Below are 25,748 nucleotides of genomic sequence, written 5' to 3' on the forward strand. Positions count from 1 at the left end.
CTGTGTGAAGGGGTTATTGTGTGTTACTGTAGTATGTATTCTTGTGTTGTTATATTGAAAACTGCCCTATGCTCCTCAGATGAAGGGCGGTATATAAATTTAATAAACAACAACAACAACAACAACAACAACAACAACAACAACAACAACTAATGGCAAAACCATTATGAACATTTGTTAGACCTCTAACCCTTCAGATGTTGTCAGACACCAACTCCCATCAGCCCCAGCCAGCATGGCCAACAGTCAGGGAAGATGGAAGTTGTAGTCCAGTAACATCTGAAATGTGCTAGATTAGAGACAGTGGGGGAAAATAGCTGCTTTTATTTTTATTATTTGTTTTTAGTATTATGTGGCATTTGATTATGCCTGTTGAAGCTTATCAAAATAATGAGGGGAAATGGTTTAAAGGTAATAAATGATCCCATGGTTCTAAAACTGGTCAATGTATTTGTTTGTCTTCTAAAAAGAAAACACATTAATACTACAATGTGAAATAGATTGTTAAACAAATAAACTTTGCTGAGAGGGAAATTGCTCCATGCCTGTGTTGTGAGGCCAACTTGAGTAAGGAGCACCACTTTCCGGACTTCTCTCTTGTGTTATCTTTTTGATACAACTATAGAGGAAATAATAGAAAACACTACACGTCTATTTCCACTTCCACTGCCATAATTACTGCCTAGATCAAATAATAGAGACCTATGGGTGGGTGTGGGTGTGTTGCAATAGACATCCACTTAGTCTTTTACATTGTGCCTTGGCTAGTAACAATCATGAATTTTGTGCCATTTAATAACACAGACTGAAAGGGGGCTCAAAGATAATGAAACTGGAGCATCCACTAGGTCCCACAGATGTGTCAGCAGCAATCCACAAACAGTGGTATCAATGGCTACAAGAGGATCTGAATCGTCAATTGCTCCATCCTGAATACAGCATTCAGACTCAGGAAACTTATTTCCATTGTTGAGTGGGTTCAGGGGAACAAAGGGACACAGGAAGCTGACTCATACTCAGTCAAACTATTGGTTCTTCCAGCTCAGTACTGACTGGCAGCAGCTCTCAAAGACTGCAGATAGGGTTCTCTTCCAGCCCTTCCAGGAGATATCAGGGGTTTAGCTTGCCCCCTGGTTACTTTTTTCTCCCCTGAAAAGTAGATGGAGGAGATGGAGGAGGATGGAAGAAGGACACTCTTTCCCACTTCCACTTTCATCTCTATGTGTTTTTCAAGGTTCAGGTTAATTCTGTTAGATAAAACTTTTATCAATATCTCTTGAAAGCAAAGTTTGTGTCAATCATGCTTCTTGTCCCCTGGAAAAGCAGCTGATCTGGGGCAGAGGAAAATTAAGTGGCTGGAGGCAGTGGTGTCCACAATACTCACTCAAAAATATGCATGTGCCCCCATGCCAAAAAATGATTGGTGGGGCATGACTTAGGCTCCCTTCAGATGGAGCCTAGTGGAGAGGTTGGCAACAAGTCATTGATGCAGTAAGAGTGCATTTAGTGGTAGAGTAATGCTGGATACGGGTGGCGCTGTGGTGTAAACCACTGAGACTAGGGCTTGCCGATCGGAAGGTCGGTGGTTCGAATCCCTGCAACAGGGTGAGCTCCCATTGTTCAGTCCCAGCTTCTGCCAACCCAGCAGTTCAAAAGCATGTCAAAGTGCAAGTAGATAAATAGGTACCGCTCTGGCGGGAAGGTAAACAGTGTTTCCGTGCACTGCTCTGGTTTCACCAGAAGCAGCTTACTCATGCTGGCCACATGACCCAGAAAAACTGTCTACAGACAAATGCCGGCTCCCTCAGCCAGTAAAGCAAGATGAGCGCTACAACCCCAGAGTCGTTCATGACTGGACTTAACTGTCAGGAGTCCTTTACCTTTTTTTTTAATGCTGGATTGCCCACATATCAATCAGCTTTATTAGTCTTCCTGTGATGTTTCCCGAATGTTACGAGGTTATTGTTGCCTTGAGCTACAAAAGTGGGGGAAATGCACAAACCCAGGACAACTGTGGCATAAAATGTTTCAGGGTTTGAGCAGGAAGCTACAGGGCATGCACCAATTGTAAATGAAGCAGCTTGGCCACCCTAAATTTTAGCAGGTTCAAATGGTAATGAAAGTGAGATTGTGTATAACCATTGTGATGACCAGTGCTCCCCCCAGGGTACTCAAGGGTACGCAATACCGGCACCTTGGGGGGGGGGGTTGTTGTTGTTGTTGTTGTTAAAAAGTGTGACACTTACCGTAACAACTTCATGGTGAGTACTGGCACCTGTTTTTCTAGAAAAAAAGCACTGGTGACAACCATCACAAGCACAAATCATCATGAATGCATATTTAAAGGGATGTCAGAAGAGGCCCTTAAATACATCCCAGAGCAACTGCAAACTGTTTTCCAAAAGTCAGAGCTACAAGGAGTCCCAAACTTACTCATAAAATTCAGCTGCAGGAGTTATCTTGTACTTGGAATAAGTGGTTCCAGCGGCAAATGTTGAGGCATTGATGAGTTTGGGGTCTATGCAGTTAGGGCTGTTCCAGGGGTTGCCACACTTCGTCCAGGGAAGCTCCTCCAGTGTGAAGGATGCAAACAGATAATACAGAGACCAAGCTATGATAACGTTGTAGTAGAAACCCACGTATAGAGCTATGAGTATCACAGCATAGCCTACACCTGAAGACAAAGGAAAACCAGATTACACATGAAGCTGTAAGTCACATTAGGTTCATCTTCCTAGTGAGGGCTAGAAGAGGGTGCCATTGCTCATCACCCCATCCAACTATTTGCCAAATATTATTAACAATAATAATTTCACACCAAGGTGTTTGCTTGGTGCTGGGAAGCAAGATCAGCTTTCATTCATGGTGGGGTACATAGGCTGGTCAATCAAGGCACAGCCTTTGTGTTTCCCTGCTTTGTTGTATTTCTGACCATATGGATGCCAAATTTAATTAAGAAATTGAGTTGGAAGGGATCTTGAAATTGATCAAGTCCAGCCCTCTGCTCAAAGCAGGATCTGCAATGTAGGGTGCAACTGCAGCATCCCTGAGAGATGAGTTGTCCAGTCTCTGCTTAAATACCTACAGCAGAAAACCGAGAGCCTTTTACTTGAAAGGTAGGGGAGAAATCACCATAATTAAAACAAGCAACCCAAATACTTATGCTAATTACAAAAAATAGCTAACATATTGTGAGAACAATTAAATTAAAGGAAAGTGCAGTGAATTATTGTAAACTGTAAATGCAAATAATTCATAGCATAGTTCTTTGCTTGGATTTTTATAGCAGGGTCATGTTTTGGACTTACTATTATTATTGTTATTATTATCATCATTATTATTATTCCTGCATTTCCTCCCAAAGGTGCCCAGCTACTGAAATATACAAAAATTCCAATAGTAGAAAGTAATAGCAACTTTTGAAAGGCTCTTGCAAAGGTAATCTGTGACCTGTATGTTGGAATATTCGACAACATTTAACAGTAGTGAAACAAACAGGAGTAAACTGATGATCTGACCAGTTAATTGATTGGCTTGTCAATCCTAGCAAAAATGTGTACAAAAGTAGTGTAAACCCAAACTGAAAATCCAGAATAGCACCCTTGGGGTATATTATTCTAGCATGTCATTAGAGTAAATTTGAGAAGCAAATCTGGACACAGCCTGCTATTTACAACAGCTGGGTGACACCCAAGTGGTTGAAGGCAGCCTTCTTATCCCAACATTTGAATGAATACTTCCACAGTGATTGCTGGGTCCGGTCCTGGTGCCAAACACGGCGGGCTCACATCATTACCACCAAGTCCCAGATTTTACAGCACTGCCATTTATAGCTAATATTAGCCTGTTGTGTTTAATGTCTGTTTGCTTTCTGGTCCAAAGGGTCTTTCCAGGTGCAGCAAACTAAAATTAGCCAACTTCTCTCTCTCCCTCCCCCCCCCCCAATTAGAAGTGTTTTTAACTAATTAGAAATAAACTGTTGGCTTATCATCACCACTAAAGATTCAAATTCATGAAAAACCATGAAAATGAGAGCTCTGGAGCAGGTTGCAGCCCATGACACCCAAAGCTAGATCTTTGAACCAAGCTCTGTCCAAGGCTTTCCCACTATCAGCATTTCATCAATGGCTACATTTTTACTCTGGGTCCAAATGTACTAGAATTTAAATGGCAACACACAGAGATCCACCACGGCTGTTCCTATTGTTCAGGTGAGGCAGGCAGCACCAGATTGCTAACTTGGGGGTGTTGTGGAAAAAACAGAAAACTGAGAGTGAGTCAGTGAGACAAAATTCTCATGGGGGAAGTTCTAGATTAAAAATGAGGCAGGTGGGAAAAGATGGCAGAAAGAGGAGTGACCCTGATTCCCTACCCTTTCAGGTAGATAAACAACTACCTGACATTTAGAAGACATCTGAAGGCAGCTCTGTTCAGGGAAGTTTTTAATGTGTGACATTTTAATGTATTTTTAATCTTTGTTGGAAGCTGCCCAGAGTGGCTGGGGAAACCCAGCCAGATGGGCAGGGTACAAATTATTATTATTATTATTATTATTATTATTATTATTATTATTATTATTATCAGATGCAGTTTTAGGGCAGCCTGGCCAGTTCCCCTGTGTTGGGTACTGAGTGGATAGAAGCACTTGCCCAGCTATGGGAAAGAAGCTTGAGGTCTCTGGCAGGGGCCTAGAGTCCTCTCACCTCCTTCACCAAGCTTAGTTACCACTTTCCCAGCTTTGGGAAGGAGGAGGGAAGCCTCTAGGATCCTGCCAGAGCCTCCCACCTCCTTCCCAAAGCCTGGCATTGCATGAGGGCTGCAGGGGTGGTGCACCAAATTTTGGCCTAGCTCAGGGTGAGGTTGCACCAGACTCCACCCCTGTTGTTATTTTCACTTTTGCTACCAGTTTTGCAACGGTGGCAGCAAAAGAACAGAGGAGCCTCCTGGATGAGACCAATGTGCCATCTAATCCAGCATCCTTATAATAATTCACTACAGTTTTATTAAAGACTCGTTTGTTTTGGAGATTCATGCAGACCTGTTGATGAGCACGGCATCTTTTTGCTGTTAGTAAGGTGGATGCTTTTGGGCAGGGATAGTTCATCAGCATTTGCCCAGATATTTTTAGACTTGTCAAATAGCTAACACTTTCCCTGGAGGAACCTTTTTTAAGATCTCCTATATATCGTCATGCAAAATGGTGTCTATCTTCCTGCTATATCTGCTTTCACCAACTTGGTGCCCTCCAGATGTTTGGGAATACAACTCCTGTCAGCCTCGGCCAGTGCACCATTGCTGGCTGGGGCTGATGGAAATTGTAGTGCAAAAACATCTGGAAGGCACCAAGTTACTGAAGGCTGCCCTAAAGTCTATTTTTTTTGCTGATGAGCAATAAAGGCATTAGTGACAAGTGACTCTCAAAATACAGATGTTAGCTATTCTGGCCTTGCCAAAAACTTTCAATGCAAGCCTCGGAGATGTGTTCAATATCAAGAAACTCCAGAAGATATTGCAAATGTATTAAGCAGAAAGCCTGGGATTTACCTTTGAAAAGTGGACAGATTTTCCATACGGTGGCAGCCCCTTCTCTGTTATATTGGCCCAAAGCTAGTTCCATGTAGAATAAGGGCATCCCAGCAATGACGAGGAAGAGTATGTAAGGTATGAGGAAGGCACCTGGAAACAGAAGCACCGAGACAGAGCTCAACCAAGCTCCAACTCTACAATTCTTTGCTTCTAATTATGCAACCCATTTTAACCTAGTCAGGCAATGCTTCCTGGGCTGAATCTAGACATATATAAAAAAGCACTATGAAAACGCTCTTTTAAAAGAAAGTTTTAAAATATATGTTGAATTTGCCATTAGCTCACCATTGTCATCTAGTGACTCATTTGTATAATAATGCACTTAAAGGTAAAGGGACCCCTGACCATTAGGTCCAGTCGTGGCCGACCCTGGAGTTGCGGCGCTCATCTCGCTTTCCTGGCCAAGGGAGCCGGCATACAGCTTCTGGGTCATGTGGTCAGCATGACTAAGCCGCTTCTGGCGAACCAGAGCAGCACACGGAAACACTGTTTACCTTCCCGCTGGAGTAGTACCTATTTATCTACTTGCACTTTTGTGCTTTCAAACTGCTAGGTTGGCAGGAGCAGGGACCGAGCAACAGGAGTTCACCCCATCGCGGGATTGGAACCGCTGACCTTCTAATCGGCAAGTCGTAGGCTCTGTGGCTTAACCCACAGTGCCACCCATGCCCCTTAATAATGCACTTAAAACACACTTAAAATGTTGTTTGCAGCTGTACAGCTGAGTCCCTGGATTCCCTTCCTGCATCCCACACCATTTTCCACTGCAGACACAGAACCTCACATTGTCTCCCTCCCCCCCAACTTTTCAACTGCCCATTTGCTAAGCTTTGTGTGGCTGGACAGTGTTCAATGCACTGAGCAACATTCCAGTTGTGTGATATAATATAATGTGTGTGTGTGTGTGTGTGTGTGTGTGTGTATACAGCAATAGCTACAACACTTGGCTGAGTAAATCCATCTCCACGATACAGTCTCTCTGGGAAAGCAAATGCATTTTCTCATCAGGACACGGCTAATTTAAATATCAAAGTGTAACAAGCGTTAATGGGGGATGTTCAAGATCAAATAAAATAAGAATCAGGCAGATTGCATGCATCCATTTGGGGAGTTGATAGACACTGTGGTACAAAACAAAGAAGCCCAACAACAACAACCCCCACCCCAAGGCCCCTCTGAGGTACTGGTAACCGGAGGATTGGTATTTCAAAAGAGCATCTTCCAAAAATCTTTTCTGTCACACTATAAGCTCAGAACAATACCATGCTTGGCAACCCTGAAATCACTGGTTGAGAGTTTGTTTTTAACTGATTTTATAATGCTTATTATTATTATTATTATTATTATTATTATTATTATTATTATTATAAATAGGTTTGGTGGCCTGGTAACCTTCTGGAGCAAGGGTGGGGCATAGCTGTTTTAAATTGTTTTTATGTAGTGTTTAATGCTGTAAACCCATCCTGGGACTTTAGGGTGAAGGAAGGTAATCAATAAATTAATGATAGGCTGAATAAATAAATCAGTGTAAAGAATACACCCACTTAAGAGATTTTTAACATATTAAAGCTGTCAAGCAATGCTTTTAAACAAATAAATTAAAATATGCAAGACGTGATCTGCTGTGAACAAAGATCAGTCATTTTGGATTCCACCAAATTTTGCATATAAATCCCTTTAAGACTGGATTGTTACTTTAAAGTGTCCAACACTTCAGCTGCCGGAGAGAGGCTGGATTTGCAAAGGCATTTCTTTCTTTCTTTCTTTCTTTCTTTCTTTCTTTCTTTCTTTCTTTCTTAAAGTCAGATCTTCAAAATGTTTTAATACTTTCTTTTTTTAGCTCACTCCTCCTTGATTGTCAGAGTGAAAAAACCCAAATAAGCAAACAAGCTTCCAGACAACCATTCTGAAAGGAGCACATTCTAGAGAGGAAAGAGAAAATAGCTTCTTAGAAAAGGGTCAAGAGGGGCAGAGAGGAGAAGGATCACTGAGAGCCACTGCACACTAAGGTGAAGAAAAGTGCTTTAAAACATCTGAAATAAGCTACGTGTGTCTTTCAAGAGGATTAATGCAGAAGCCAATAGGAGGTAGATGATTGAAAATTCTGCCCAGAGCAGGATCAAACAAAAAACACAAATGTCTCAAGATTACACTTAAGGCTCTTATCACTGTGCCACAATCAACTGTGTTTTAATTCACAAGTGGTGTTTCTGCAGCCAAGCAACTGAAGCAGAAAGTGCCTCTACCTTCCAAGGTTGTAGCAGGAGAAGGGTTGTCACACAGCTCCATGGTAGAGAATCTGCTTTTCATGCAGAAGCTCTCAAGATCAATCATGGGCATCTCCAGGTTGGACTGGGGGGGGGGGGACTCGGCCTGAAACCCTGGACAGCCCCTGCTCTAGTTAGTGTTGACATCATAGAAGCAGAAGGCTCAATAGTGTGGCTCAGTACAGGATGACTTCCTATGTTCCCTGTGGCTAAGGTAAGGTTACCAGATGTTCCCGTTTCCCGGGGACAGTCCCCGGATTTACAAATCAGTCCCCATACAAAATCCATTGAAGTTGAAAAGCGTCCCCAAATTCATTGAAAAAAAATCTGGCAATCTTAGGCTAAGAGCAGTACTTTTTTTGAGCCAGAGCGCACTGGAGCACAGTCCCGGCACCTTTTCTCCCCCCCCCCATCCCAAAGAAGTGCACTATATATACATATGAAAAGGAAAAAAAAAATCAATCTCTGCCTGTCCCTTCAGCAGCCACTGGGTCAGCCTTTCCGAGAGATTTGAAGCACCGCTACCACTGCTGTCTGAGTTTTCCACCCACCACCGCCTCATTCTGCTTTATTGCCACCTCCCTCCCTCCTTATTTATTATGGTTTGGTTTTCTACCCAAGAGGTGCTTGTGAGATTTTCTGCTCTAGGTTAAATCATCCCCTTGTCCTCCCCTCCAGCCCCCCCCCCCCGCTTCCCCTGCTTTCTCTATCTCCCTCTCATTCCTGACTCCCCTTCTCTCTCCCTCCTAGAGGCTGGTTGGCTCTGACTTGGCAGCCCCTGCCCACTCCCTCTGCCCGCCTCTGCCTTCCATCAAGAAACCTGCTGCCACCACCACGATCAGATATTGATCACTGTGACCACAGCAGCAGCCCGCCATGGAAGGGGTTAACAGCAGGGGGGTAAGAGCGAGGCAGGGGAGAGGGGGCAGTTCTAGAGCCTTTTTTTCTATAAAAAAGTACTGGCACTTCACCAAGCAATACGTGAAGAAGTACTACCTTAGTCCATTGTCAGTCTGTGAATTCCCCAATGGGTTTCTAACTAGAGAAAAATAAAAACTATCCATTTCTTCCATGTCATGCATAATTTCATACACCTCTATCATGCCCCACCCTTTCCCCCTCAATTATAAAAGCCCCAAATGCTGCAACCCTTTCTCAGAGGACCATTTTCCCACCCCTGTCAATGACAAAGTGAGTGCTTGCATCATAACACAGATAAAGAGTCTGTGGCCCTCCAGAGTCATGTTGATGTTGAAGTTGCTTCAGCAAGCACCAGCCTTAGACTAAGCCTTACACGGAGGCAGCAGGTCTTAGAGGACTCTAAGCAAGAAAAGCATTTGCATGGAATGCAGGCCCTAGAATACGTTGGCAAGATGAGCCCATGGTACTAGTATCCCTCTGGAACAAGGATGTCACGTTGCTGCCCCTCAAATGCATCTCCTAACGGTCCAGCAATAAAACTGCTAGTGCATTTGCAGCGTCTGGAATGGTTTCAAACTGGACGGGAGCCATTGCAGAAGGTTCAAGTCTCCCTGACACCATCTAAGTAAGCAACAGCTGAAACAGGATGCATCCCTTAAAGTGAAGAGTCACAACATACACATTTTTGTAAAGCCATTCCCCCTAACAGAATGCATTTTTGTATGTTCACTTACATATGCATTTGTATGCAGACTTTACCCTACTATATCCATTTTCTGAACACATGACTTGACTAGAGAAAAGCATTGCCAAATTCCAAAAACTGTGAATTTCAAAAGATGACTGTCTTTCATTATGCGCATTGTCATGGAAAGTGCAAAATAGGTAACTCCACCTTTAAAGGCAAACTAAATCAAATTTCTCCCATATTCTTGACCTGAGAAATCACTTTACCCTATATATCTCCACTCAGCCACTTCCACATTTCTAAGAACACCATATGGCAGCATCCACACCCTGAAACGCATTGTACTCTTTTCTGCACCTGATAACCGTTTTTGTTTAGGCAAGTTTCTCCAGACATGTGAAACACTAGCAGACACGCACTTTAGTCTGGTTTTCAGCTCATCGTTGACTTCAACCTTTTTTGGAATGCTTAAAGTCATTTTTAACTCTCTCTTTTTTTAGTGATGTTTGTTTTGTTTTATTATTTATGTAAAACACTTTTACGCTGTTGTTTTCTTTCATTCAAGCAGTATACAGATTTTGTGAAATAAGCAACCCATGAAGCTGTAGCAGGTACACAACCGGAGATCATAACGGATTTCAAGTACAGATAAAGTTCAAAGATGGGAGCTTCAAGGTGTCCCTCAGCTTTGCTCTGTGGCAACAGTGAGCCTCTTTGGACACCCACCTTAAGGGGCTCATAGGAAGGTTTACACAGCCGTGCAACGAATGATATCAGTGTAATATTTCAGTTCCTTCAGCCACGGCTGACCCCTCCACCCCCAGGAAGAGCTGTGATTCCCAATGTTGGCAAAAAAAGTCCTGCAGAGATGCAAATCGCATCCAGCTGCTCCCTTTTGATCCTGCAATCTCTTCCGAATGCTTTGACAGAGCACTTCCTACCCTTGTTATTCCAAACCACGTGACTGTTATTTGACATCAAAGTGTTCATTTACAAGTCTTATCCTGAAAAGCTCAAGTGTGCAAGATGAGACACTGTAAGGGAGAAATTATACCCCGCCGCCGCCACCTGGCACACACACACACATTTTCACATCTTGTAACAGTGCTCATAAACCTCAGGTGGTTTTTTTTTTTTTTAAATAATCTGTTTCCCTTCCAAATTAAACATACATAGTGCCCTGTAAAGGTGGAAATTCTGCTTTCAAGATTTCACAGCCTTTTAAGAAATAGTTCTTGCTCTGCAATTTCATCCAGAGGGGAGCGGGTGCTTGTTACAACAATATGTAAAGTATAAAATGATACAATAGAAAATGAGCTTTAACTGAATCTGTTTTTCTCTGCATACAAAGCAGGTATCCATTCTCTGAATGATACAGAAATTGTTCACTGAATAAAAGAAGCATCCACGCTGCTTATGAAAACAAAGCATTCTGCATAGCTCCAAACTTTGCAGGCGTTTACTTCAGCAGAAGCTACTCCAAATAAAACAACAATAAAAACAAACACCAGGTCAGATCTGCTGCCCTTTATGTCTGGAGGAGCAGCCACAGGTCCAGTGACTCAGTTTAGCTCTGCTTTGGTTGAAGAAGAGCTTTCTTTTATCCGTCCTGAATCTTCCAACATTCAGCTTCATTGCATGTCCATGAGCTCTAGTGATATGAGAGAGGAACTTTTCTCTATCCAGTTTTACCACAATACATCTATTGTATCACCTCTTACTTGTCTTTTCTCTAAATGTTGCAACCTTTTTAAACCTGGGTTTCTCTGGGCCCCTCTTTGAAAGGGCTAGAGAGTCACACTTGTTACTCTGCCTATTTATTACTGCTGGCCCTGCCCACCTTTGGGCTCCAGCCCCACCTATCATGGGCATACAGAAAGTTACTTCTGAGGGAAAGGGAAAAGGCTCTACACCCGTTTTTACTCTGAAAGTAATACCGCACCAAAAGCTGAAGAGAACTCCAATCTCAAGTTTGCTAATTGGATTGCGTTTATTCACAAACCTATTATCCATATTTCTTCTATCATGGCTTTTCCAAGTAGCCTCAGACACAGAACAAGACCTGGTTACCTTCAGCACAGGAGTTGCATCATTTGTCTTGAACTGAAGACTGAAATTCAGCTCTACGGGATCAGGGAGATTTCATTCTGTGGTACACGTGAAGGTCTGACCAGCTAAATATGATGTACAGATGATTTAATCTAGATGGCTGGTGTTTAAAACTGGTGCTCAGCAGATTTGTCCTTTTCCCAGCTGTAAAGTACATGTTTATGATTCCAGAGAGGACTTTCTCAAACTGGTGCCTTCCAGATGACTGGGGCTACAACCCTTCAGTCTCAGCCAGCACCACTGAGTAGTCCAAATATTTAGAAGGTGCCAGGTTGGGAAAACGTGACCAAAGATTTTGTACTACAAAAAAAAATAAAAATAAAGAAAGACTCCTGAAAATATCTACTTGACTTCTTCAGGAGCTGGTAATATGTAGCATATACATTTATATACGTTGTACGTTAATTATTATTTTAAAGTTACATGGCTCCACCTTGTGGCCTGAAGAAAACAATATATATATTTGAGGCTCCCCCAAATGAAAGGGACTGAACACATAACAGAAGAGTGAATCCTCCCACACTGCTAATGATTGCGTGGACAGGCGGAGTCCCCAGATCCCGAGTGGTCCCCCCGTCATGTGGAATAACGACTCTAGACAACGTGCTATGGGATTAAATTGGCCACAACTTTATTAAATTTCAAATGTGGGTAGACCTTGGCTCAGGCATTGGGCGTTCTCCCTCCCTAGTCCCCAGCCGGGGACCTAGGGAGCATCAGGGTTATCCAGTGTGTGTGTGGGGGATGGGCCGGCTCTGGAGAACATATGTTCAAGCAGAGATAGCCGCCCCCGTTACGCCGCCGCAGGGGAGAGCAATGACGACCTTTCGGCGTACGGCCAAAGCCTCCCTTCAAAAACCCCTTTAACGGGGAACCCTGGTATCGCCGCCGCAAAGAGGAAGATGGACTAAAGGATTCCGCCCAAGGCCTGATACCGCCAAAGTTGTGACGTTTTGCTACGGGAAAGGCGAAACCTGCCAATGCAGGGAAATTCCTTTCCGGCCCTTTAACAGCGACCTTATCGTAGCAGCGCCCGCATACCTGTGGAGACAGGTTAACCTGCAAAACCTATGAAAAAAAAAAAAAAAGTTAACCTGCAAAAGAAGACATTAACTGAGGGTGGGTAGGGTGGGAGAAGCTCTGGAGCCAAGTGAGGATTAACAATTAAGATCCACCCTCTATTGTGTGGGCAGGTAATCCCTCCCCTTACCTGGCCTGGTTTCCCTGGCAACACTTCCCCCAGGTGGGATTGGACAACTCGCTGGGGTAGGCGGGGACCTCCAGGTATCCCACCTGGGGGAAGGCAAAGCCTATGCTGATGGGGCCACTCCAGATCCAGGGCTGCACGCGTCCACGCAAAAGGCGCCCCCCGTTTTAAGTGGGGAGCGGTCATTCCCTCCCACCCTCTTCTTAAGCAGCATTTTCTTTATTCTATAGAAAATCATCAGGGAAGCTTTGATCACAGCTCTGTGAGCAAGAGGAGAGCCCCACTCGAAGAAGCATCTCAGGCCCTAATCCACAAGCCAAGGAAACACGTGAGTTGGGCAGCTGTGTGAGTTCAGTGCAGCAGTGAGATAAGGCCGGGACAGACTATCCTCACCTCACCATTTCATGACCCAGGCTCCAAATAAAATTATCTCAATAAACAGCAATAACTGGTATGCTGGTAGATTGCCGGGTGTATTGTACAGAATGTCCCTGATGGAAAGAGGTTGTGGGCATGTGCCTAGTGAAACAAAGGAAGCTGCCTTATACTGAGTCATACCATTGGCCACCTAGCTCAGTATTGTCTACAACGACAGGCTGTGGCTCTCTAGGCCAGTGTTTCCCAACCTTGTGCCTCCAGCTGTTTTTGGACTACAATTCCCATCATCCCTTGCCACTGGTCTTGCTAGTCAGGGATGATGGGAGTTGTAGTTCAAAAACAGCTGGAGGCACAAGGTTGGGAAACACTGCTCTAGGCTTTCATTCAGGTAAGCTTTGTCCTAGCCCCACCTGGATATAAGAACATAAGATGAGCCCTGCTGGATTGGGCCAATGGCCCATCTAGTCCATTATCCTGTTCTCACAGTGGTCAACCAGGTATTTGAGGAGAAATATGCAAGCAGGACCTGAACACTCCCCTGCGGTTTTCAATGACTGGTATTCAGAAGCACATGGAGAAAGAGCAAGCTGGTCCAATGTGCGGCCCCCAAGGCCTTTTTTGGTGGCCCTCGGCAACATTTGACAACCCCAGCCCAGCCCTCAAGCAGAGCTGTCTTTCCCATTGCTCTTAGTGGTTTGTTGTGCCAGGGCGCTGACCTCTCTGGGGCACTCTAGCGAGTGGGGGAGCTGTGCGGCTTTGCCGGCAGCCTCCCCTTTCCCTGCATGCCCGCCAGCTGCGCCCCGCTAACTATATGGCTAGCGGGCGTGCAGCTTCCCTCCCAAGCCTCTGCAGGAGGAGAGCGATCCCCACAGAGGCTTAGGATCCCAAGCCTCTGCATCTGCTAAAGACAGCCCTGCTCCCGGTCATTGTCCTCCTTCTGCTTCCTGGCGAAAGGCGGTGTGCAGCCTTCCTAGGCTGCCTTCTCGGGTGCTCTGACGCCAGAGAGCATGTCCTCCAGCACGTTTTCCTGCTTGATCACGGCCACCACGCTGGGGATTGGGGCAGTGGGGGAGGCAGAGGACATTTTCCACTGCCCCCTCCCTTGTTTTGAAGGGGCGCCGGAGGGATCTTTGCACCATGGCGCCGGCTATGCTTAAGACGGCCCTGCCCTCAAGCATGGTGCTGGGCTTTGGGAAAGAGACACGGGGCTGTAGCAGGGTTCAAGAGTCCTCCTGCCTCCTTCCCAAAGCCTAGTTAGTGCTTTCCCAGCTTTGGGAAGGCAGTGCAAGGGCTGGGGAAAGTGATCATTAACACACACACCCCGGTGCAATAAGGCAGCGTGCACCCTGTGGGTTCTGTGTCAAAGTACTCTGGTGGCCCACTTGGTATGAAAAGTTGGGCCACCCTGAGACAGAGCTTAGCCATCATGGCTGGTAGTCATGACACTGGTGTCAGGAAAAGATGCCTGGATCTGGTAGGTGCTGGAGAGCATTTTGGGACAAGCCAGGACTATACAAAGAAGAAGGGCTCTGTGTGAACCAGAATGGAAACAGATTGTTGGACGTGACAGCCAAAATTCTGGCAGAGCAACTTTCAGAAAACTGACAGTAGATGAGGAGTCTCCAGTTCAGGGTAAATCACCCGCAAGGGATGAGGGTTAAATTGTTTAGGATGGTGCAAATGAGAGTGGTGTAGAACTAGGGAATCAGCGTGCACAAGGGGGACATGACAGCAATTCGAGGAGTACAAAGCACCATAGAACAAAGTGAACATGCCAAAGACTTTTGGAGAGAAAAACACTGTAAATACTGAAAGCATTTATATGCTAATGCTAGAAGCCTCCAAACCAAGATGGGTAAGATGGAGTTCTTGGTTTCAAATGAGAGCATATATATTATAGGCAGAAAGCAAGGATGGAGAACCTACAACTTGCAGGCCAAATTTGTCCCATGAGGCTGCAGTTTTTCCCAGTCCTTGCACTTCCCAAGCACTGGGCATATGGTTTGCAAAACACCTTGCACTGCACTTTCCAAGTGCCCAACAACCAGCTGGCAGTTGAGCACTTATCAAATACTGAGCAAAGGACTTCAACAGGTGGGCAGGATAATGCACATGTTTATAAGTATGTCAGATGATTGACAGGCGAGCTGTCGGACCTCCCTTCCAAAGTTCCAAGGAAGCAGAAAGTCAGAATAAATATACAGTGTTGTTGTTACTTTTGTTTTACAATGAAGGGATGTAAAAAGTAGGATTCCCCCCCCCCCTCAAAGAATCACTTCTGGAACCTGTGCTTTGTAACTTTTTCATAAATGCCCTGGAGTTAGGGGCAAGAAGCAAAACAGCCAAGTTTCCTGGTGGCACCAAATTGATCAGGGTGGTCTGAGGAAAAATGAGATTATGGGGAGCTCCAAAAGGAGCTCTCCAAACTGCTCTTTCCCCCAGTAGTTTGCCGTTCGACTAGTGTGCGGCATGCAGTTTCTACAGGAAGCGGTTCAAGACACAGCAGGCGTAGATTGGGTTCTTATTTCCATCAGCTAAGAATAGCTCTCCAGTAGCAAAAAAGATTCCCCGTATTACACACATACCAGCAGAGCAGAGTACCAACCAACGAACAATAGAATGATCGTGGAACAATAGGAAGGCTTTTGACACATGTCAGGTGAATGGCTTTGTGATTTGCCAGAGTGCTTTGCGCGCGCGCGCACACACACACACACATATATATATATATACACACACACATACATACACACACACACACAGTATCAAGGCAGAGAAAGATAGGCACATATGATGTATGGACACCCATAAGTGTGTGCCTGGGTGAGCAATTCAGATCACCCCCATCCCAAGAATGGGGAACCCTGTTCATCCCAAAGGCCATATTCATTTCTGGGCAAACTTCTGAGCTCCATATCTCAGAGATTGGCAGAGCCAGAGACAAGTGGACACAGCAACAAATGTAAATTCTAACCTTTGTACAGGAGGCTAGTTTCTACACACACTCACTGCTATAACCTCCATCCAGGGAAGCAGGAGGTGTTATCAGACTCCAAGAACACACTGACATGTGGCCCCTGGAAGGTTGCCCAGGAGGGAAGGTGACCCTCGGGTTGACCTTTTACCCCACCCCTATTTTGCTATACTGTAATGTTCTGTATCACATTATTACATGGAGTGCATTGAAATATGTAGTTCCCCATTTGAAATTCGAACTGGGACAGTCTAGAAAGAGCTGCACCATCCAGCGCCGCTGACCATGCGTCTCAGCTTAAAATCTTGTGGAGCAGGAGCATCCTTGTTAAGATTTGCATGCATTTTGGAGCATGAAAGATTCACAGTTGCTCAAAGACCATCTAGTGCACCATTAGCATTAAATTATTCCCAGTCTAGGCAGAGAGGCAACTCAGTATTTGCTCCATATTTTGGGGTTCCTTGAGCAAAGAAATAAATAAATTATAATAATAATAATAATTAAATTGCTTGTACTCTCCACACTACAACCCAAGAGAGAGCAAAGTTAAGTGGAGCCTCCTCCTCCTCCTCCTCCTCGAACTTCTTACAACTCACAGACTTGCAAAGAGCAAGGATAAAGATGAGAAGCAACACAAGTGAGGCTGTAGGGATCTCAGAGAATTCAGATGAAAACAGAAAAGGGAGTGAAAACTGCAAATGCTCATGATATGCTATTCTATGGGTGGTATGCAACACTAGTCCTACTCAGAGTAGACCTTATGAAATTCCCATATTTACACAAATCTTATGTGCCATTGAATCTAATGCATACCTCTCTTTTCAAAACCTTGAAACCAAAAAAGTACTTGCCAAGTCAGAGGGTGTTTTTCAAGCTTGCAATCGAATCTAATTCACCATCAAATCTAATGCACACCCTAATTTCCGTGACGTAATTTGGCCAAAAAAGGTGTGCATTACATTTGAGCAGTGCTTTTTTTCTGGGGGGGAGTAGGGGTACGCATACCCCTAAACATTTCATGAATCTAAACATTGGCCTCATTGAGGGGCAGTATTTCAATATGAGTAGGAAAATGAGAGTACCCCTAAACATTTTTAAAAGAAAAAAAGCACTGCATTTGAGTAAATACGGCAATCATAATGTTCATTAACTTCAGTGGGTATGCTCTGTGCCACCCTAACATTGAATGCTACCCATTGCCCGGAACTAATATCAAACACGTGAATGCAATTTACGTTTGTCATTGTTGTTGCTTTCAGTTTGCAAAATCATATGTAATTGATTACATTCCTCCCTTTGCATTGTGTTTCCTTTGCCCTGAAATGAACAGGGTGGAACAATGTCACAAATCACATAAAGTACATAAGTTGCACAATTTTTCTGCAGCAGACACTGATATGAAAAAGGTTGGCTTTGGTGGAAGATGAACTGCAGCAGAATGGAAACCACGCTGCATGCAATGAATACAGGGCAGAGCAGAAAAAATGTGTTTTGCTATCCTTAGTCAGCAGCACAGCTGTTTCTGGTGCGAAGGCCCTGACAGGTTCCCAGCAGTGCCAGCTCCCAACACTGGCCCTGCATAGCCCAGACAACCCATAATGTCTTCCCTTTACAAAGAAAATGGACTTTTACATTCACCTTTGTCATGCTTTGGGGAGAATTACTGCAAGAGCTAGTAGAGATAAGCCGTCTGCACAAAGGACGCACTGTGCCAGAACTCTCATCCATGACCTTCCCAAGGCAAATGATAAATAAATAAATCACCAGAGAACAAAGCCCCAGAATGCAGGAAATGATTTGTGTGTGTGTGTGTTTAAATATTCTTATGCTACTACTTGGGGAATCGGGCCAAATCTTTTAAACCCAGGTGATTGAAGTTAAAGCATCCGGCGTTTGTGCATGAAAATGAAAGACCCAAATTCATGGGCTGGCTGGTAGAGAGCTTTAATCTGATATATCTCCAACTTCAAAATGACAATGGGCCCAGGGCTTGCTTAGGTGTTGGGTTGTCAGAGCAAGTCACCAGAGGACTTGTAGGGATAACCATAGCTATCTAGATGAGGGAATAATCATTCTAATGCCTATGACTGGCTTGGATGTCCATGCATATTACTTAACTTGGGAAAGATATTTATTTATTGGCTTTTTGACACATGTTGCACTGAATACAGGTACATGCTGACCTTACACACACATTTGTGTGGAAGAGTGTACACTTGCTGATTTGTACAGCTCAACTACTGTGTATAAAGGTATAGAAATTGTACACCAGTTGCACATTGCATGTGAATAACTGTACGAGTATACAGATCAACTATTTTGTGCAGAGGTACACAGACTGCTCATGCATTGAGTGATGTGGACAAGATTATAGCCTGAGGGTTCTGGTGACCCACATATAACTGGTTCAGATATGGGTGCCCATCACCTGTCAATGGTTACATAAAGTTATGTGGTATGTGTGTGTGTGTGTGTGTGTGTGTGTGTGTGTGAGAGAGAGAGAGAGAGAGAGAGAAAGGAAGGAAGGAAGGAAGGAAGGAAGGAAGGAAGGAAGGAAGGAAGGAAGGAAAAGAAAAGAACAAATCAAAAGTTCCTATCACCCCATGATCTCAAACGCAAAGCTTTTCAGCCAAGTCAGTTCACAAGTTCAGCCATCAGATATCAAATGCACAGGAATCATACGCAGGGCAAGCAAGTGATGTCCGCCTTGTGTGAATGGCACATGACAAATTTGCCAAACACTCTTCAGTTTCAGAATGTGAACATTATGTTGCATTTGTAACCAGAAACATAAGCAAGTGTAAGTAAACTTGAACAAAGCAAGTTTTCTGACTGGAAACTGTTTTCTGGGCCCTAAAACATAAGCTCTAGGAGGCTAGTTCCATCCCTTGCAATCTAATTTATACCTATCAAAACTCACTGTAAAAAACATTATTGTAAAGGTTTGCAGAAGCAGGCCCATTTAGTTCATTGACTCATCTAGCTCAATTAGGTCCATCTAGCATTTCCAAGCCCTACTCAGAGATACTGGGGATTGAACCTGGGACCTTCTGCATGCAAAGCAGATGCTCTCCCACCAAGCTATGGGGAATGCACATTCACCTATCCCCTTTGAGTTCTATTTTCCACTGCAACTTTCAATGAGTCAGCTTACATTGTGGAGGGCATATCTATAATGTCTACCTTCTGCTTGAGAACTTCCGCTTATATTGGTCCACTCTGAATCACCGCACACGGCTACAGATATTCTGTGCTATGAACTTTTGCAATACCACTCCAAATCCTGTTGCAGACATTCCTATAACCTACTTTGCCTATATTAAAGGTAAAGGGACTCCTGACCAATAGGTCCAGTCGTGACTGACTCTGGGGTTTCGGCACTCATCTCGCTTTATTGGCCGAGGGAGCCGGTGTACAGCTTCTGGGTCATGTGGCCAGCATGACTGAGCTGCTTCTGGCGAACCAGAGCAGCGCACGGAAATGCCGTTTACCTTCCCGCCAGAGCGGTACCTATTTATCTACTTGCACTTTGACGTGTTTTCGAACTGCTAGGTTGGCAGGAGCAGGGACGGAGCAACGGGAGCTCACCCCGTCACGGGGATTTGAACCGCCGACCTTCTGATCAGCAAGTCCTAGGCTCTGTGGTTTAACCCACAGTGCCACCTGTGTCCCTATATTGCCTATATTGCTCTGGTTTTATTGCATGTTGACTAAAACTCAATAAAAATCATTTATTAAAAAGCAAGAAGTATGTTTAGCTACTGTTTTATAATCTGGCAACCAAGTGGTCCAGGCTTCATAGCATAGCTGTGTCTTCTGTTGCTGGTTCCCTTGTAGCCAAACGTCTACCCCAGTCTTGCCAAGAGTTCTCCATCTGTTTGCCATGCTCTCTGTTCCTCCAGCATGGAACTGGCAGATTCCCAAAGATGGAGTTACTCCAGCAAGCATGCAGAAGGCATCTTGTTGTCAAAAGCAAGTCCAATTAGACAGACACTAAAAGGACTGGGCCTCCTGTGTGTACACAGCCTTATATAAACCAGTCCCTTGAACTATCTTGCTGAACATCACTTACTCTGACTGGCAGCAGTTCTCCGGGGCTTCAGACAAGGCACATACCCAGCCCTACCTGGAAATGTTGTGGACTGAACCTGGGACCTTTGGAATATAAGACAGAAGCTCTACCACTGAGCAACAGCTCCTCTCCTTAAGGAGAAGCACCTTTATCCAGTGCCGATTTAAGTATAAGCTAAACAAGCTATAGCTTAGGGCCCCACTCTCTTGGGGGCCCCAAAAAAATTTTAAGGAAAAAAAACCCTGGATCTACGTTTCCAAAATATAAGACAAAAAAGAAATAAAATAAAACCTACAAACAGCAACAGTGTTTTGTGTTGTGTAGGCTCCTATGATGTAAGTAATGGGCCCCGCCTGCTAGCCTGCTCCCTAAAATATCCCTGGTTTGCTCATTATGAGTCTTTGTAAACTGTGTTTCTAAAGGAACTTTTGTTATTGCCAAATGCCAATGTGTTTGCATTATTAAGTTTGTTATGAATAAAAAAATCATTTTAAGTTAGAGCTTAATAATTATTTCACTATTGATATACTTCTTCTTAATTGTATTTCAGTTCAACAATTACTTTGATAAAATACATATTTTGTTATGTGCAAATGGCTTCAGATACCTATTAGGCCCATAAATTACCATATAGCATATATTCAACACAAAAAAACCAGCGACAATTTGTTGTTGACAAAGGACAGCTGGACATATAAAGGGCCCCATTACTTTCAGTAGCTTAGGGTCTCATGAAACCTAAATCCGGCCCTGCCTTTATCCCTTTTATCTGTTGACCAGATGAAATCTGAACTGTCCTAATTCATTGCTCTGCACCTGGTTGCGCTGTGACAAATTTACACAGCAACTCATGCAACTCATGCAACTCTGCACAACTGCCTAGTCCTCATGGTTCCCTGCAGTTTCTGCAATGAAGGGGAGTTCTTGTTCAAGGGGGATGGCAGCAGGGAGCGCATGTCCCTGACATAGACTGCACACACACAACACATTTAAAGCACCCCATAAGAAAAAGTCACCCAAAAACCCCATGAGAACTATGGTTTCTTAAGGGTGCTGTGAAGTGTAGCTCTGTGAGGGACAAACTACAGTTTCCAGGATTATTAGCCCAGAGGCTGGCAGATGTGTTTTCCATGTATGGTGTGTATGCAGCCACAGATACATAGCCATGGAAATGGAATCTTAAATTAATCTTAAATCCAGCAGTGGTGAACAAATGGGTGCATGAGCTGTTGGGTGAGCTACAACTATTAGCCCTGGTGGCTAATTGGAATTAAGAGGCAGCATCCACTGAACACCAGTTGCTGAGAGGGCCCAGCAGGGGACTGACATGGGAAGGAGGAGGGTGGGCTAGATGGGTCCTTGATGTGATCCAGCAAACCCCTTTGTGTGTCAGAGAAGCTTGGAAATCACAAGAAGTTCATCCAAATTTAAATACAGCAAGGCGGAAAAGTTTGGATAGGCCAAACTTCCCAAATCTGCACATACACACATCAGACCACCTGCAAATTGTCGAGGTCTTGGCAGACCACTTGGAATATATATATATATATATATATATATATATATTCTACCTGTTGTAGCAATTGCAATGCCCTGTATTAGATTTTAATTTGCATTTTTATTCCCTGTTTATCTTCTATGTAGTATTGGATTGCATTGCAATCCAAATCCAATAGAATTCTATAGAATTCAAATAGCGATTGTTTTTAGAGACACACCACAAGCCACATGCATGAAGCTTGTGCACCACTGGTGATTGGAAGACCACAGTTTAGGAGTCCCTGGGGTAGTAATTTCACAGGGACGGGGGGGTTCTGTACACAGCCCTACACTGATCACTGGGCGACTGGATTTGATCCACTCTCAAAATAAGTCAAGCTTCTCTGGGACAGCCATGGTGGGTGGATTGGTGCACATCTATTTCACAAAAAACAAAGTTCTGATTTAGCAGCCTTTCTGTATTTTATTTAGGATCACTAGAGGATTGTTGCACCCCAAGTGATGGCTATGCAAAAGTAGTGGATCTGGGTTCAAATTTTACTTATGATACTGGTTGAGCTTGGGCTGATCACTCACTCAGCCTAACCCACTTCACAGGGTTGTTGTGTGAACAAAGGAAGGGGTGGAGAAGAGACCTCTCTACACTGTATTGAGCTCCTTGGAGGAAGAAAGGGATAAAAATGTAATCATTAATATAACAATCATCAAAAGCAATCTGAGTATTTGTTTCATGACCCAAAAGACACAATTCTCTTTGAAAGCACAGCAGATCACCCATTCAGAGTCATCAGGCAATGAGACACTGACTAGAGTGCAGGGAATGAATCAGCCCCAAGATGCTGGGAAATTTTGAAGTCCCGGATCTGTATAGAAATGTTCATCATAGTCAGCTTGTAACTCAGCTCTCTCCCTCTTTCATAGTCAAGGAAAACAGAAGTGCTTAAAACAGCTTGCCCTTTCCACCAACTGCTCCCACTACACTCCCCTTTAATCTGCAAAGAGTTTCATACTGCAATCCTAAACACAAACTGTAGTCCTTAACACACTTATCAGTGGAGTAAGACTCAGTGGGAATCACTACTATGTTGCTGAGCTTCATCAAACTTAGCGGGTCTCACTTCTGAGTAAACATGTATAGGATGACACTTTCAAGCCCTAACCCCTTGCACCTTTCAAGTAAAACGTGCATCAGCTGGGACTGTCAAGGTTAGATCCTATAATAAATAATAATATTTTTTTTTATTTATACCCCACCCTCCCCGGCCAAGACCGGGCTCAAGGCAGCTAACACTGAATATAAATACAGTAAAAACATTAAAACACACACACAAAAACAGTTGATTAAAATATAAGTTAGAATACAGTTTTAAATGCACAGTTAGCAGTAGTACAAGGAGCATGATGTGCTGGATTCAAATTTCTACTCAACCAGTGAAGTTCTAGGAGATCCCAAGCCAACCCTGTCACTCAATATAATTTTTTTTAAAAAAAGAGGAGGTGGTGGTGTTTACTTCCTTGACACTGTTTGGAAGAAGGGAAAGGAAGAGGTGTGAAGGATAAGCAAATAAATGCACTCTAAGTAAGCAACCGTGTTTCAGATCAGGGTGCCCCTGTGTTCTTTACTACGGCCACCCTCATAACAACCCTAGGAGGTAGATCCCTGCTATTTCCCTTCTCCTGGTAGGAACTGAGGGTGGGAGCATGCGACTTGCTAAGGGCCTTCGTGTGCATCGAGGGAGGGCATAGTGGGACAAGAACCTGCCTTCCACTCCCTGGCTTCCAAACCTTCTCCTAACCATTCGCGTAAAACTTCCACAGGCTAGTCGGATCGGTTATGCTATGGAGAAACACAAAGATGCAGAAGAGAAGATCGTATGTGTACAAGAGAGAGATTGAGAGAGAGGAGAGACTTCTCTTACCTCCTCCGTTTTTATAGCAGAGATAGGGAAATCTCCACACGTTGGCCAGATCCACCGAGAACCCGATGACCGAGAGGAGGAAGTCGATCTTCTTGCCCCACGTCTCCCGCTCTGGCTCCGCGGCGGTGGGACTGTAGCGCGGGCTACGGGTCTCCAGAAGGTTGCTGCTGGTGTACTGTACGCCGTTCTGCTCTTTCACCAGGAGAAGCTCCACGTCCTTCTTTTGGAGCGGCGGGTCAGAGCAGTCCCGCAAGGGCGCCACCGCCGAGTCCCTCTGCTCGGGCTGGCTCAGGGACTTGGTCATTGTCGCCTTGAGACGTCCAAGAGGAGAGAGAAAGAGGGAGGGGGAAAGACACACACACACCGAGAGAGAAAGAGAAGCTCAGCGTGGGAGAGCGGAGGGGCGAAGCGCGAGTGGGAGGCGAGGCAGACTGGCGAGAAGTGGGAGCGAACGGAAGCGCCCCCTTCGTCTTCTCCCCCGGAGCGCGCAAGGGCGCTCTTGGCGAGGGCTCTCCAAGAGCGCAGCGCAAAAACGCGCCTCGGAGAAAGGAGGCGGCGAGGGAGGAGGTCATGCAAATGAGGCGGGTGTGTGAGGAAAAATGGAAAAAGCAGCGATTCGCTTTCCTGACACCCTTCCCCAGTTTTTTATTATTAATTTAAAAAAGCAAAACCCTAGCTTGCCTCCTCCACCTCGAGGGCCAAACTAAACCGGCCCCTGATTCCAGGCGCCGCCGCCGTGCACCGTCTGCGCCTTCTTCTTCTCGCCAGCGGAGCGGACCCTCCTCCTTGTCGCCCATCCCTGCTCCGCACCAAGCAGGTGGCCACGGAAGAGCACAAGGCAACGGTACTCCTGGGATTCAGAGTAACTCTCCCGCCTCTGTTAGCTTCTCAATTGGGAACTCACCGCTTTACCCAAGGCGCACAGTCGCACGTCGAGGCGGAGAGGGGAGGGAAGGGATGTTGCTCATATTGCTCACCTAAGCTAAGTGCCAGAGAGAGAGATTCTTTAGGCACACAGATAGAATGTTCAGCGTGGATTCTAGAGAGTCTAGAGATTCTTTAGGCACACAGATAGAATGTTCAGCGTAGAGGAGATCCCCCCCCCCCGTTGCTCAGGGATATCTCGTTGCCTCCCAGTCCCAGCCCACACACTTCTGCACACTTCTTCTAGATCAGGGATGGGGCACCTGCAGGCCTCCAGCTGTCGTTGGAGGCCTGCAGCCCCATCAGCCCCAGCCAGCATGGTCAATGGTCAGGATAGTTGTTGACATTCAGCAGCACTTGGAAGCAGGAGTGCCAACTTCGCCCTGTGACCATGGGTGCCCAGGGCGGTGGGTGCCATGGTCCTGGCCCCCAAATTTGTGGGTGCTTGGCCCCTTCATGGGGAATTTTGTAGGTGCTTGGGCACCCAGGGCCCCAGGGAGTTGGCACCTATGCCTGAAAGGCCACAGGTTTCCACCACTGTTGCAGAAGAACTAGGGATGGATTATTCTCCCCAAGGAAACCCACCTGTCACCTTCATTACCTGTCCTTGGGTGCTTCTTTTTTGCCAGGTCTTTGGTTTTAAATTGCCTGTGGCCTCCTTCAGGGAGTGGGATGTTTTTGTCCTGCCTTTTCATAAATTTGAAAGTGTCTTTAGCTTTTACTTTGCTTTAGTTTTATGGTATGTGCTATTTTTGTAAGTTGCTTTTGAGTTACTTTTTAAAAAGTGACCAATAAAATCAATAAATAATTATAATTACTATTTCAGAATCGCTGCTCCATTTGCTCCATTTGGAGCAAATGCTCTATTCACAAGTAACGGCACTGTTAGGAAATTGTGGAAGAAGGGAGGCATCTCTATGGAGAGAAATCAGCATTGCTGTTCCTAAGAATCACAGTTACAATGCAACACTGCCAGACTTGGGATAGGGCCATCCTTGTGTGTTTATTTGTTTGCCTGTAGTTACTTTAAAAATGTTTATCCTGCCCTTCAATTGCAGAAATAAAAAGAAAAATATTCTCAGGGCAGCTTACACACACACAAAGCAAACATAGTAACCGTTGTTGGCATCTGTCTGTCTCTAAAGACAATGGAGTGCACCTCTGTGGATTAAGTCAAACCGCTGCATTAGCAGCACTTAAGTC

General features: G+C 44.7%; 1 protein-coding gene across 1 annotated transcript in view; it reads right to left on the bottom strand.

The window, feature by feature from the left end:
- The window catches only part of SLC6A2 (solute carrier family 6 member 2), a 58,685-nt gene extending 34,056 nt beyond the window's left edge, over positions 1–24,629 (bottom strand). Inside the window, exons 1-4 of the mRNA XM_081870222.1 lie at positions 24,526–24,629; positions 23,622–23,931; positions 5,545–5,676; positions 2,434–2,674 (exon numbers count right to left, since the gene is read on the bottom strand). Of these exons, the coding sequence (XP_081726348.1) occupies positions 2,434–2,674; positions 5,545–5,676; positions 23,622–23,925 (677 nt within the window). The 5' untranslated portion in view covers positions 23,926–23,931; positions 24,526–24,629. The remainder of the gene's footprint in view (positions 1–2,433; positions 2,675–5,544; positions 5,677–23,621; positions 23,932–24,525) is intronic.
- Between the last annotated feature and the right edge of the window lie 1,119 nt (positions 24,630–25,748).

This window comes from Podarcis erhardii, assembly GCF_964252035.2.
Source record: "Podarcis erhardii genome assembly, chromosome: 7".
Lineage (NCBI taxonomy): Eukaryota > Metazoa > Chordata > Lepidosauria > Squamata > Lacertidae > Podarcis > Podarcis erhardii.